At 37.0% G+C, this 15,852-nt stretch overlaps 1 protein-coding gene across 5 annotated transcripts in view; it reads right to left on the bottom strand.

The window, feature by feature from the left end:
• Positions 1-15,852, bottom strand: part of ABCA8 (ATP binding cassette subfamily A member 8) — a 74,457-nt gene that overhangs the window by 27,409 nt on the left and 31,196 nt on the right. For 4 of the 5 annotated variants that reach the window (XM_023212115.1, XM_031934290.1, XM_031934291.1 and 1 more), the window contains 6 exons: positions 15,317-15,492; positions 14,147-14,266; positions 13,766-13,904; positions 13,079-13,169; positions 3,706-3,845; positions 2,041-2,160 (listed from right to left, as the gene is read on the bottom strand). In XM_023212115.1, coding sequence (XP_023067883.1) covers positions 2,041-2,160; positions 3,706-3,845; positions 13,079-13,169; positions 13,766-13,904; positions 14,147-14,266; positions 15,317-15,492 — 786 coding nt within the window. The remainder of the gene's footprint in view (positions 1-2,040; positions 2,161-3,705; positions 3,846-13,078; positions 13,170-13,765; positions 13,905-14,146; positions 14,267-15,316; positions 15,493-15,852) is intronic. The other variant, XM_023212116.2, reaches the window with a different exon arrangement.

Raw genomic sequence — 15,852 nt, forward strand, 5'->3', positions numbered from 1 at the left:
AATAATAATAATAATAATAATAATAATAATAATAATAATAATAATAATTCAGGGATATTCTGTTTCTCATTAGTTGCAAGAGACTGTCACCTGTCTTACCAAGGGAATAAATATTAGTTATTTTTAATCCATCAGATGGGTGAGAGCACAAAGAAACCAAAAAATCTAACATGTACAAAGGAAGGAAACATTTTTGGGGGAGAAGATTCCTGTGGAAGCTTTCATCTTTAGGGAAATGGCAGAAAAAGGAGAAAACCACCATAGGTAGGCTAAATGAAAGCAGCCCAGAACAAACAAATTCTATGGTTATATGTGGGCTGAAATAACTGACTAGAATCATGTGGTACCTAAGTCACAAAACGAGTTTACAGCATCTACCAACTTTTTTTCATGGAGCCTTTCCTAAGTGCATAGGAACAGTACACCAGTAGCTGGGGGCAGATACTGAGAAAAATGGAGAGAGAAACACAAGAAGCTGCATAGTGTCTTGAGCACGACATCATCAGGGTTCATGGGTCTTTCCTTTTGTGGAATACATTAGTCCACTAGGGTCCAGTCACTGAATGAGAGAGTGGAGACATATATACTAATAAATAAATAAACAAAAAGTGACAGCAGGCTGAAAATCAGTGAGATTAATCGTTATTGAGATATTTGATAGCAGGACTATAGATAAATATATAGAATTTTTCCAGTGCTATAATTCAAAGTCATGTCTAAGGGAAGGACCTGATTCTACCTTTAAAACGTTCGAAGCTGGAAGTGGGCTGAATCTAATAAAACCTGTGCTAAAGCTCAGATACTTGCCAAATACAAATTAGATGAGTTCTGCCATTCACATCAGCAGCCTCACAGAGGAAGAGTCATGCCATTTTCTAGCCACTGTTTACCTCAGTGTTCCTGTTTTGTTCAAGTAATGTCCATGATAAAATACAAATTTCAAGACATATGAAGAAGCAGGGAAATATAATCCATAGGGAAGAGGAAAAAACATCAGAGTCAGTTACTGATAAGGGTCATCAGTCACATGGCCCACATGTTAGAATTAAAATACATGAGTTTAAAAATAACTATGATAAATATGTTATAAGATCTACTGGAAAATATGGACACTATTGGGAGCAGATGAGAAATAGTAAAGAACTGAAGCTCTAACATTTAAAGAACAAATGAAAATGTTAGAATGAAAAAGTACGGTATCAGAAATAGAGAGTTTATTAGGTTCGGCTTCAAAACAGTCTGAACACAAGAGAATAAGTTATTTGTGACCTTGAAAATAGGTAGATAGATATTGTCCAATTTCTAACATAAAGAAAAAAAAAGACGGTGGCTCAAGCCTGTAATCCCAGCACTTTGGGAGGCCGACACGGGCGGATCACGAGGTCAGGAGATCGAGACCATCCTGGCTAACACGGTGAAACCCCGTCTCTACTAAAAAAATACAAAAAATTAGCCGGGCGAGGTGCGCCTGTAGTCCCAGCTACTCTGGAGGCTGAGGCAGGAGAATGGCGTAAACCCGGGAGGCGGAGCTTGCAGTGAGCTGAGATCCGGCCACTGCACTCCAGCCTGGGAGGTACAGAGCGAGACTCCGTCTCAAAAAAAAAAAAAAAAAAAATAGAAAAACCTGACACCAGAGAATCTGAGATCTGTGGAAAAGTACAATATGTCTAATTAAGACTTTGTTCTCTATCTTTGGCCTACAGGAATTTAATAGTTTCATTTTTAAAGTATTGTTTGGGGTTCTTAGGTGTTTTAGATCTGTGGGTTCATGTTTTATATAAATTAATGATTTAGAATAAATGTTCTATCTGAAATTGCCCTTAGAAGCCTAGGGCTAATATGAGTGCAGTGAGCCTTGGATGTAGGAAAATGGATTATTTTTAACTACAAGGCAATGTTGACAAGGATGTGTTTCACTTTTCCACAAGCTTGTCTAAGAAGAGCCTTAATCATGAACCCCACATTTTGTAATCCATCTTTGGAACAGTGTGCTCTTGAAACATATGCTTTTACACAGTAATTTTCATGCACTTTATTTACCCGATTCATTAATTGTTGATTTTCCTTCTAGTTTCAGGAAGACTTCATTCAAAGTTGTCATGGAAACACCATAATTCTCAATTGCTAGGTCAGGATAGCTATCAAGATCCTTGTAAAGTTCTAAGGAATACATACACAGCAGTGAATTAAAACAAGAACCACAAGTGAACTGAAGACAATTTTTCAAACTAATAAGCACAAATCTATGAAATTATACTTGTGATATGTCAAAGACATTTGAAAGTTAGCATTTCATAATAGATCAGCTTATTCTGCAAATTCTATATATTTCTATTGTACATCATGTGTTACAATCCATATATTTCTATATCAATATTAACTTATATTCATTTGCATTTCTAGTAAAGTTTAATCTTAGTTTTTTCTGACTTCTTTTTAAAATTTAATTAACTGTGAAACTCTGGGTTTTTCAACTCTAAGCCTAATTAATTGAAGAGTCTTTTCTAGAGAATAGATACAAACGGGAGCCATTTATGCTGTAACTGACAAAAGGAAAGGAATTAATTTTTTGAGAATTGATTGGATGGTGCAGAATCTTCTGTAGTTTAGAAAATATTTGTTAAAGAGAAGTCATAGAATATAAACCATTTAAAAGTTTTCTAACAATGGAAGAAAAAAAATCACAAGATCTAACAGGCAGAGAATGTGGAATTGAATCGGGGAATTTTCCTGGAATTGTGACACTGGTTATTTCCTCTAGCAATTTTATATCTATTCATTCTTTAGTTCGTTCATCAAAATATACCTATGCATCCGTCATTGTTCATGAAGCAATGAACAGTATCCCAGCCTGCACGGATTTGAACTATAGTGGTTAAATCAAGCTTAAATTAAAACCTAATTCTAACGCTAGGGTGATTACAGAAGTCCTGAGGCTTCGATCTCGAGCTCCTGCTTGGGCAAAAGGATAAGTTAAAAGCTTTTTGTCTTGACTAGAATGCCACATACAGAAAGGTAGAAAAGAGGTAAGATTTCATATGCGCCATTCTTCATTTTACCTAAAACGTTTGCAAATTTTCTTTAAATTATAATGACTGTTAAAAAGTGCTAATTAGAGTTTGCTTAACACTTTACCTGATGATTCTAAGGAATGCTTGTGTTGTCACCATAAAATGTGTATTTGAATGAATGTATATGTCTTTGTTAACCACATATACAGCAAGGTTAATTGTTTCAGCCACTAATGCGGGTCCTCATAGTGCCCCATTGTTAAGGAACAGGTTCCCTGAACAACAAACGTAATTAGTACGTTTTTATGCAGAAAAACCCAAAGTTATTGCACAGTTCTCACTGAGAGAGATAGCCACATCACAGGGCTGTTTAATGTAGTGCGTAAGCCAGAGGTTTTCTACCATTTGGGTTTGTGTACATTTATGAATACTAGAATACTATGTTACATACTACTAGGGAAGAAGGACTAAAAGAAGCCCTCTAAAATGCCCATGCATTACAATACAACTATGAGAATATAATTCTATTTCTCACTATACAGAAAATAATTCAGTTATTGTACTATTCTTTTGATTATGTTTCAGTACCTGAGCATACTGTAAGACCTTGATAAATGTTAGTTGTCATAATAATAATTATGATGATGATGACTATTATTTACATATTTTATTTCACAGTGTTCATATACATTACCTGGGAATTTATTTGTTCTTTCTAAGGGTAATGTATAAACAAGTTTTCCTGCACTTTTGGCTGATAATTTGGCATCAGGGATGTGCTGTTTAACAAGTGATGTTATGTTTTCCTCAACACATTCTTCATTTAACTGCAAGCTGGCATTCAGAAAAAAAGACATATGTTTGACATAGTCTCCAACAGCAAGAAAATAATTAACTAGTCTCTATAGGACAAAGAAAATCAATTAAAATCTAATGCCAGAAATAGGTCAGAAAAACATGAAATAAGAGGACACAAACCCAAGAAATAAGAGGACAAAAACCCAACCAAATCATATAAATGTGATGGACAAAAGAAAAGAATGAGCTAATGAGAGTTACTGGTGAGGTTACTCAGGGGTGGTGCCCAGAGAATTCTGATATTGATTCAAGCCTCTGAAGAGAGAATAGTCACAGACCGGAAATACCAGGGTTGCAATAGAGCAAAGGTCAGGACTATGCAAAATGGATAACGTAGCAGATGATGTTCAGTTTTAAGTTGACTAAATAGAATTGTTGTATTGCTTCAAAAGAACAGGAGATTTGTGATAAGTATAGATGCCAAACAGTTTCAGTTATTCAGTTTAGACATCCAGTGCAAACTTACTAAGTTCTTAATATGTGACAAATGTCATACTAAGTGCTGAGGATACAATGGTGACTAAAACAGCATTATTCTGCTCTTACGGAGTTGATTGTCTAGTAGTGGAGACAGGAAGAAAACATGTAGACAACTAGATGAGTAGAATAATTATCAATAGTAGTAAGTGCTATGAAGGAAACTGGATTATAGACAGAAACTAATAATGAATTAATATGGGTTTGCTTTTCTTGTAATGCTAAGCCCAGAACTTTGAATAAGGACAAAGAATCATTGAGAAAATCAGTTTATCCATTGAAAAACACCACAGCTATTTCTCCGTTATAGAGAAACAGACAAACACAATAATCTATTAATTAAGGTTATAAATATACAGTGGGCAAAATATCAGTAGTGACTTGGCTTTGAAATATAATTTTGGCATTTGGAATGTGTTATTTAACTTACCTAAACAGTTACTTTATTAGAAAACGGAATAATGATTCCTAGCATCTAGGGTTATTCTAACAACTGAATAATAGCAATGTTTATACTTAGCCCTTAAAAATGATAGCAGTTTTATTCGACCAAATGCATGTCAAAAATTATTCCACTGACACATAAGGCATGTATGAACGTAAAAGAATATATGCTATTTTTCAGCAGTAGTGAAATCCACTAAAGGAATGAAGCAAAAAATGTCGTAGTTGTTTTCCATGATGCTGACGCCTGAAATGAAAACAATTTAAGAAATATTCCTTGGCCACTTGTAGGAACTTGTGCTGAGTGCTAGGGGGGAATGAATGAATCATGCAGAAAGTCATTCCTTGAGGAGCTTACAGCTTGAAAGGGGAGGTTATAAAACTTTTTCTGTAAAATGTGTACTAGATAGTACATTTTCTAGGCTTTATAGACTATTAGGACTCTGTTGAAACTCTTCCACTCTGCTGTTGTAATGTGGAGGCAGCCAGAGCAGTATATAAAAGAATGGGCATGACTGGGCTCCAACCAAACTATATTTACAGGAAGAGGAAGTAGGCTGGATGTGGCTCATGAGCTATAGTTTGTTGACCCTTTGATTGGAAGAAAATAAGGCAATTGCACAAATAGGAGTCCATGAAGGGGACTCGCAAATTGGGCAGGGATCCTGACTAGCACTTTTTATTTTGAGAACATGTTATGTTTCCATGCAATGTGCCAGGCAGTCTCTTATTTATTTTTCTATAACCTTTACTTGTAAGTAGGAATTGCTACTCTCACTTTGTAGGTGAAAACACTGAATTTCAGATAGTTTAGTTAATTTCCAAGAAGAGATTCAAGCAAAGTGCTATAAGAAATTAATAAAAAAAATTGGGACATTACACAGAAGTGGAAGATCAATAAACTCTACATGAGACATTTTTCAAATAACTTTCCAGGACTTAAACAAGTGCAGATGAGTTAAGGAAACTGTCATTCTATTTTCTTTGTCTTGTCATCATATGTTTGTTTTCTTTCTTAAGTATGCATGGTATAAATTTACAAAAATGACCAATCATGTAATAAAAAAGTAGTTTAGAATATGGATTTGACTATTAGATTTAGAAATTAAAAATATTCAGGTTCAATTTCTGGTTCCAGCACTTCTTAACATAGGGAGTTTGTAATTTCATCCATAAAGTAAAAGTAACAACACTTCTATTTTAAACAATAGAAGATTTAGGAGGGGAAGTAGAGCAAGATGGCCAGATAGAACCCTCCAGAAATCCCCCCCTCTGCAGGAACACCAAATTGAACAACTGTCTACACAAGGAAGCACTTTCATGAGAACAAAAAATCAGGTGAGCAATCATAGTGATTTTAACATCATATAAGGAAAGAAGCACTGGAGAGGACAGCAAAGACAGGCTTGAATTGCTGACACAACTTCCCACCCCTGGCAGCAGCTATGTGGCACAGAGAGAGAATGTTGTATGCTTGTGGGAGGGAGAGGACAGTGATTGTGGGACTTTGCATTGGAACTCAGTGTTGCCTGTCACAGTGAAAAGCAACGTAGGGCAGAATTCAGCCAGTGCCCACAGAGGGAACATTTAGACCAGCCTTAGCCAGAGGGGAACCATTCATCCCACTACAATGGACTAAAGTGCTCTGGGGATCGACATAAACTTAGGACCACAGGGATTGCAATTCCTGGACAAGTCCTGATGCTGTTCTGGGCTCAAAGTCAATGGACTTGGGGTGCAAAAGACCTAGAGAGACACCAGCTGGAGCAGCCAAGGGAGTGCCTGCTTCACTCTTCCCCCAACACCAGACAGTGCAGCTCACTGTCCCAGGGGAGACTCCCTCCTTCTGTTGAGGAGAGGAGAGATGAGTAAATAGGGTTTTGTTTTGCAACTTCCATACAAGCTCAGCCACAGCAAAACAGGACACCAGGCAGAGTTCCGAGGACCCTGTTCCAGGCCCTTGCTCCCAGATGACATTTTTAGACATACCCTAGGCCAGTAGGGAACCTGCTGCCTTGAAGAAAAAGAGCCAGTTCTGGCAGAATTCATCACCTCCTGACTAAAGAACTTTCGGGCCTTGAATAAACACCAGCAGTAGCCAGGCAGTATTTGCCACAGGCCTTGGGTGAGGCCCGGGGCTCTCCTGGCTTCAGGTTTGACCTAGCACATTTCCAGCTGTGATGGCCCTGGGGAGACACTTTCTGTCTGAGGAAAAGAGAGGAAAGAGTAAAGGGGACTTTGTCTTGCAGCTTAGGTACCACAGTAGAGTAGAGAGCACCCAGGTGGACTCCTGGGGTCCTGGATTCTAGGCCTTGGCTCCTGGATGGCATTTCTGGACTTGCCCTAGGCCGGAGGGGAGCCCATTGCCCTGAAGGGAGCTACCCAGGCCTGGCAGCATGTACTATGAGCTGCCTGAAGGCCCTTGGGCCTTGAGTGAACATCAGTAGTAGCCAAGCAGTACTTGCTGCAGGCCTGAGGCAGTGGTGACTATGGGGAGAGACTCCTTCTCTTTGAGGAGAGGGAAGAGTGGGAAGACTTTGTCTTCTGGTTTGGGTATCAGCTCAGCTGTGGCAGAATACAGTGCCATGTAGATTCCTAACATTTCTGACTCCAGGTACTTGCTCCCAGATGGCATTTCTCGACCCACCCTGGGCCACGGGGAAGCTTGCCACCATAAAGGGAAGGACACAAGCCTGGCTGTATTTGCTACCTGCTGCCTGAAGAGCCCTTGGGCTTAGAGTGAACATTGGCAGTTGCCAGGCAGTGGTCGCTGTGGGCCTTGGGAAAGACCCAGTGCTGTATTGGCTTTAGATCTGACCCAGCATAATCCTAGTGGTGGTGGTCACAGGGGTGCTTGTGTCACCCCTCTGCCAGCTCCAGACAACTCAATACACACACACACACACACACACACACACACACACACACGCACGCACACACACTCCATTTGGAGAAAGTTAAGGGAAGAGAACAAGAGTCTCTGCCTGGTAATCCAAAAAATTCTCCAAGAACACCAAAGTGGTACCTTTAAGAGTCTGCAAGAATCACAATGTTACTGGGTTTGAGGGTGCCCCGTAGTGCTGATACAGCTGCAGTGACCAAAGACTTAGACCATAACATTCTATTCCCTTTGAATACTTGGAAAGTCTTCCCAAGAAAGATGGGTACAAACAAGCCCAGACTGTGAAGACTACAATAAATACCTAACTCCTCAATGCCCAGACATTGATGAACATCCACAAGCATCAAGACTATCCAAAAAAACATGACCTCACCAAATGACTAAATAAGGTACCAGGGACCAATACCAGAGTGACAAACATACGTGACTTTTCAGACAGATAATTCAAAATAGTTGTTTTGAGGAAGTTCAAATAAATTTAAGATAATACAGAGAAGGGACTCAGAATCCTATCAGATAAATTTAACAAAGAGATTGAAATAATGTTTAAAAATCAAGCAGAAATTCTGGAGCTAAAATATCAATTGACATACTGAAGAATGTATCAAAGTCTCTGAATAGCAGAATTGATCAAGCAGAAGAATCAATGAGTTTGAAGACAGGCTATTTGAAAATACTCAGAAGAGACAAAAGACAAAAGAATTAAAAAAGAATGAAGCATGCCTACAAGATGTAACAAATAGTCTCCAGAGGGCAAGTATAAGAGTCATTGGCCTTAAGGAGGAGATAGAGAAAGAGATAAGGATAGAAAGTTTATTCAAGGGATAATAATAGAGAACATTCCATGCAAATAGAAAACAAAAAAGAGCAGAAATAGATATCTTTATGTCAGACAAAGTGGAGTTCAAGACAAAAACCATAAAAAGAGAAAAAGAATGTCACTACATAATGATAAAAGGGTCAATTCAGCAAGAAGATATAACAATTGTAAATACATATGCACCCAACACTGGAGCACCCAGATATGTAATGCAAATGTTATTAAGGCTAAAGACAGAGAGAGAGAGGGAGACCCAATATAATAATAGCTGGAGACTTCAACGCACTACTTTCAGCACTGGACAGATGATCCAGACTGAAAATCAAAAACATTGGACTTAATGTGCACTATAGACCAAATGGACCTAATAAATCATTATAGAACATTTTATTCAATGGCTGTGGAATACACAGTCTTCTCCTTAGCACATGGATCATTCTCAAGGATAGACGACATGTTAGCCACAAAACAAGACTTAATTTTGTTTTTCAAATTGAAATTATACCAAATAGCTTCTCTGACCACAATAGAAGAAAACTAGAAAGCAATACAAGAGGAACTTTGGAAACTATACAAACACATGGAAATTAAATAATATGTGTTAGAACGACCAGTGAGTCAAGGAAGAAATTAAGAAGGAAATTGAAAAATTTATTGAAACAAATGAAAATGGAAACACAACATGCCAAAACCAATGGAATACAGTGGAAGCATTACTAAATGGAGAATTTATAGCAACAAGTGCTTACATCAAAAAGACAGAAAAACTTCAAATGAACAACTTAATGACACTTCTTAAAGAACTAGAGACGCAAGAGCAAACCAAACCCAAAAGTCATAGAATAAAAGAAATAATAAACATCAGAGCATAAATAAATAACATTGAAATGAAATAAACAATACAAAAAGTTGAAAAGTTTGAAAAGTTAAACAAAATGGACTTTTAGCCAGACTAAAAAAAAAAAAAAAAAGAGCAAAGACAAAAATAAAATCAGAGATAAATAGGAGAAATAACATTTGATACTGCAGAAATTTGAATGATCATTAGTGGCTACTGTGAGCAACTGTATGTCAACAAATTAGAAAACCTAGAAGAAATGGACAAATTCCTAGACCCGTGCAATCTACCAAGATTGAACCATGAAGAAATCCAAAACCTGAACATACCAATAACAACTAGCAAGATTAAAGCCATAATAAGAAGTCTTCCAGCAGAGACAAGCCAGGGACCTAATAGCTTCACTGCTGAATTCTACCAAATACTTAAAGAATACCAATCCTATTCAAAATTACTCTGAAAAATAGAGGAGGAAGGGATACTTTGAAACTCATTCTGTGAGGCCAGTATTGCCCTGATCACCAAAGACACATGAAAAAAGAGAAAACTACAGGCCAGTATCACTGGAATATTGATGCGAAAATCCTTATCAAAATACTAGCAAACCAAATTCAATAACACATTAAAAAGATCATTAATCTTGGTCATGGTTGGATTTATCCCAGAGATTCAAGGATGGTTCAATGTATGGAAATCAATGTGATACATCATATCAACAGAATAAAGGGCAAAAAATATATGATCACTTCAACTGATGCTGAAAAAACAATTAATAAAATTCAACATCTCTTTTGAATGATAAAACCCTCAAAAATCCGGGTGTAGAAGGAACATGTCTCAACAAAATAAAAGCCATATATGGCAAACCTACAGATAGTATCACACTCAATGGGGGAAAGCCTTTTCTCTAAGATCTGGAACACAACAATGATGCCCACTTTCACCATTGTTATTCAACATAGTGCCGGAAGTCCTAGCTGTGGCAATCAGATAACAGGCAGAAAAAAAGAGCATCCAAAATGGAAAGGAACAAATCAAATCATCCTTGTGGGCAAATGATATGATCTTGTATTTGAAAAATCCTAAAAATTACACCAAAAATCTATAAGAACTGATAAACAAAGTCAGTAAAGTTGCAGGTTACTAAATCAATATACGAAAATCAATAGCATTTCTATATGCTAACAGCGAGCTAGCTGAAAAAGAAATCAAGAAAGTAATCCCATTGACAACAGCTACAAATAAAATAAGATACCTAGTGATAAACTTAACCAAAGAAGTAAAAGATCTCTATAGTGAAAACCATAAAACATTGATGGAAGAAATTGAAGAGGACACAAAAAAGGAAAGGTATTCTATGCTCATGGGTTGGAAGAATCAATATTGTTAAAATGTTCATACTACCCAAAGCAATCTACTTATTCAACACAATCTCTATCAAAATACCAATGACATTCTTCACAGAATAAAAAGCAAACTACTATTTATATGGAACACGAAATGCCCAGAATAGACAAACCCATTTTTAACAAAAATAACAAAACTGCAGGAATCACACCGTCTGACTTCAAATTATACTACAGGGTTATAATAACCAAAACAGCATGGTACTGGCATAAAAACAGACACATAGACTAACGGAACAGAATAGAGTATGCAGAAATAAATCCATACATCTACAGCAAACTCATTTTCAACAAAGGAGCAGGAACATACATTGGGGAAAGTTTCTTCAATAAATGGTGCTAAGAAAACTGGTATCCATATGCAGAAGAATGAAATTAGACTCCTATCTCTCACTGTTTACAGATATCAAATCCAAATGGATTAAAGACTTACTTATAAGTCCTCAACCTAGGAAACTACTACAAGAAAACATTGGGGAAACTTCCCAGGGCATTGATCTGGATAAAGATTTCTCTGCCCCACAAGCAGAGGTGACCAAAGCTAAAACGGACAAATGAAATTACATCAAGTTAAAAAGCTTCTGCACGACAAAGCAAACAATCAGTCAAGTAAAGAGACAACTCATAGAGTAGGAGAAAATATTCTCAAACTATCCATCTAACAAGTGATTAATAATCAGACTATATAAAGAGCTCAAACAACTTAATAGGAAAAAATCTAATAATCCAATTCAAAATGGACAAAATATCTGAATAGATAGTTCTCAAAAGAAGACATACAAATGACAAAGAGGCATATGAAAAAGCTCTCAACACCACTGATCATCAGAGAAATGCAAATCAAGACTACAGTGAGATATCATCTTATCCCAGTTAGAAAGACTTTTATCCAGAAGACAGGCAATAACAAATGCTGGCAAGGACGTGGAAAAAAGAGAATCATTGTACTCTGTTGGTGGGAATGTAAATTAGTACAGCCACTATAGACAACGTTTGGAAGTTCCTCAAAAATCTAAAAATAGAGTTACCACACAATCCAGGAATCCGACTACTAGGTATATACCCCAAAGAAAGGAAATCAGTATGTCAAAGAAGTATCTGCACTCTCATGTTTATTGATGCACCATTCACAAGAGCCAAGATTTGGAAGCAACCTAAGTGTCCGTCAACAGACAGTTGGGTAAAGAAAATGTGTTACATACACACAATGGAGTACTATTCAGCCATAAAAAGAATGAGATTCTGTCATTTGCAACAACATGGATGGAATGGAGATCATTATATTAAGTGAAATAAGCTAGGCACAGAAAGACAAACTTTATATGTTCTCATTCGTTTACGAGAGCTAAAAATTAAAACAATTGATTTCATGGAGATAGAGTAGAAGGATGGTTACCAGAGGCTGGGAAGGGTAGTGGGGTTAATGGGTACGATAATATTGTTAGTAGAATGAGATCTAGTATTTGATAGCACATTCTTCACAGATTATATTACATGAGAATATAATTATATTACTGTGACATTCTTCACAGATTATATTACATTATAATATATTAATATGACTATAGAGACTATATTAATATGTGCAATATATCGTTGAATACAGTCAACATATATTAAAATAACTAAAAGGGTATAACTGGAATGTTTATAACACAAAGAAATGATTAATGCTTGAGGTGATGAATACCCCATTTATCTGGATGTTATTATTATGGACTGCATGCCTGTATCAAAATAGCTCATGTACCCCATAAATATATACACCTACTATGTACCCACAAAATTAAAAGTTAAAAATAGAAGATTTAAGTAAAATAATGTTAAGTATCATATCTGAGTCACTCAATAAATTACAGCTAGAATATGCTGCTATTCAAAATAAAGATAATAAAATGAAGAGGATGGACAGGAGAAGAACAAGAAAGAGGAAGATCTAGGAGGAGTGGAAGCAAGTAGCCGACATAAAAATATATTAACACCCTGGGTGAGAGATAATGAAGGTGTAAAATATAAGTGTGTCAGTTGAAAAGTTTCCCTTAATATATACCTCCGTTAATAAAAATTGTGTTGCAGATATATATTTTTAAATCATATTTATCTAAACTTTTGTTATTATATTCTCAATATCTAAACTCTCCAGATCAATATCTCTTACATATACATACTAACTAGGTAGACACACATACATATATATGTTTATACAAACACCTGTGTTTAATAATAAAAGTTTTTCTTATGTGTTGTAATGTTTTGCTTCAAGCATCATGCCTTACACTAGACCAGTTCTCATTTACTCCCAGCCTTCTTAAGTGGCCTTACCTTAAGTGATATCCAATCCCCCATTTCTTCTTTAGAAACAAAGAAGAGCCTGCACACTTTAGCTTCCCTTGGGAGAGAAATACTTTCCTGTCTGAAAAAGAAGAGCAAAGAAGAAAGTTTGTTAAAAAGTGGCCCATTCATTTCCAAGGAAAGACAGGTAATCATCTATATAATCAGATTTTAATTCAGGAGCTTCTAAGGTTTTAAACGCAGGGCTTGATAATGACTCAATGAAATAGATACATTTTAATCTCGCTTACATACCGTGTTTTGCAATCCATCCCATCAGGGAGGTTAAATTTTGTGGATATATGTTCTAATATAGAAAATTATCCCATTATATATTTTAACAGATGAAACATTAAAAATCATTTGAATATTTCAAGTGGATTTCCCTCAATTCTGAGTAAAAGGATTGATCTCTTAGAATCTAAACTTCACTTAGTTTTCAATAAGCGAGTTTCCTGGCAGATCATGCTTCTGTGTGACCAAATTATACAAATTCTACAAGATACACTGAAATGGTTGCAAGAGGCTTTGTGTCCAGGTCAAATTACCACCAGCCGTTCAATTTACCAGATACAGCTAGATTGCCGAATTACAAAATATAACTGTTCAGAGAACAATCCATATTTTTGAGATCTCTTAAAGTCCTCCTCAGGGTACTTAACAGAAACTAGTGATTACCCGCCAGGATGTCGGCCTCATCCATGAACTGGGTACTGAAGAGGATCACGCGGTCTGTTTTGCGTTCTTTCAGAAGGTTCCATACTTGATGTCTTGAAAACGGATCCAATCCAGCAGTTGGTTCATCCAATAGGAAAATCTATAAACGAGGAAAGTATATAAAGCGGTTTTCCACAAAGGTGAAGTTCTTCCAGAAAACAATGCAAAAACCATATTGATTATATTTAACAGAATATTATGGTTAGGATTTAGATACTCTATTTAACGTTCTATTATGAATATTTTATAGCACATGTTCTTTGCAAATAAAATATTTGAACTATTACCAAAAGTTCCCATTTTTTAAAATTTGAATTCACCTGCAAATTCAGTGTGACTCACCTGAGGATCTCCTAAAATGGCAATCCCAAAGGTTAGCTTTCTTTTCTGTCCACCACTTAAGTTTTGAGCAAGAACATCCTGAATATTTTTCATTTCCAATTCCAGCAAAACTCTCTGTATCTAACCAAAAGACAGTATTTATGTCATACACCAAAATGTATTCCTCTTTTAAAAATTTATAAATACAAGGCTGTAAAGTGTAAATGGTTAAAAGCACAAACACTGGGCCAGGCACAGTGGCTCACGCCTGTAGTCCTAGCACTTTGGGAGGCCAAGGTGGGCAGATCATGAGGTGAGGAGTTCGATACCAGCCTGGCCAACATGGTGAAACCTCATCTCTACTAAAAATACAAAAATTAGCCAAGTATGGTGGTGCGTGCCTGTAATCCCAGCTATTCAGGAGGCTGAGGCAGGAGAACCGCTTGTACCTGGGAGGCACAGGTTGCAGTGAGCCGATATAGGGTCATTGCACTCCAGCCTGGGCGACAAGAACAAAGCTCTATCTCAAAAAAAAGCACAAACACTGGAGCCAAACTTCCTGGGTTTGAATGTCAGGCACATTAACTAGTAAGTTGGTCAAGTTACTTGCTCTCTTGAACCACATGTGTAAGATAGGGATAATAATGGCACCTATCTTATAGGGTTGCTATGAAGAATAAATGATTTATTAGATTAAAAGTTAAGGATATGCTTGGCACATTGTAAATTATATGCAATGTTAGCTATCGTTTAAATTGGAGTTTCTTGTCCAACAATTGTACAACGGTTTGCACACAAATAATTTAAAATTAAAACTCAGTGCAAACAGGTTTTAATAATCTCATTTTGACCAACACATTAACTCTAACACATTTATGTGCCTCTTTTTTTTTTTTTTTGAGATGGAGTCTCACTCTGTCACCCAGGCAGGAGTGCGGTGGCTCGATCTCAGCTCACTGTAAGCTCTGCCTCCTGGGTTCACACCATTCTCCTGCCTCAGCCTCCTGAGTAGCTGGGACTACAGGCGCCCACCACCACGCCCGGCTAATTTTTTTGTATTTTTAGTAGAGACAGGGTTTCACTGTGTTAGCCAGGATGGTCTTGATCTCCTGATCTCGTGATCCGTCAGCCTTGGCCTCCCAAAGTGCTGGGATTACAGGCATGAGCCACCGCACCCAGCTATTTATGTACCTCTTTATCCACTTCTTGTGGCAGAATCCCTTTTATTTTAGCAAAGAGTCTGAGGTTTTCTCTGACAGTGAGGAAGTCAAATTGCACATTGGATTGTGGGCAAACTCCAGTCAGCTTGCTGAGATTTTCTAGGTCAGTCACTTCTGAAAGCTTATTGTTATAGATGGTGACTGAACCTGTAACAAAGGAAAAGTTAATATCAAGATAAGGCTTCAGATATTTCTTAATAAAATCACTGATAATTAAGTGCTGTATGTATGACTTTATCTTCACAGTTTATACAATTCAGGCATTAGAAACTTCTACTTTAGTTGCATGGTATACTGAAAAACTGTTCCCACCTGCAGCTTTTCCCATCAAGGTATAGTCTCTTTGTCTACCCCTCACATTTAGCTTTGCCTATATACCCCGTAGGATCCTAGCAAATGTGATACAAGCAGAGTCTGATGAAGAGCTTCTACCTAGTGATTTGTCTTTGCTTGCTGCTGGGATCATGCAGATCACTGGGTGAAGAATCCTAGTGGGCCTTCTGAAAG

Source organism: Piliocolobus tephrosceles, chromosome 16 (assembly GCF_002776525.5).
Source record: "Piliocolobus tephrosceles isolate RC106 chromosome 16, ASM277652v3, whole genome shotgun sequence".
NCBI classification, from domain to species: Eukaryota; Metazoa; Chordata; class Mammalia; order Primates; family Cercopithecidae; genus Piliocolobus; species Piliocolobus tephrosceles.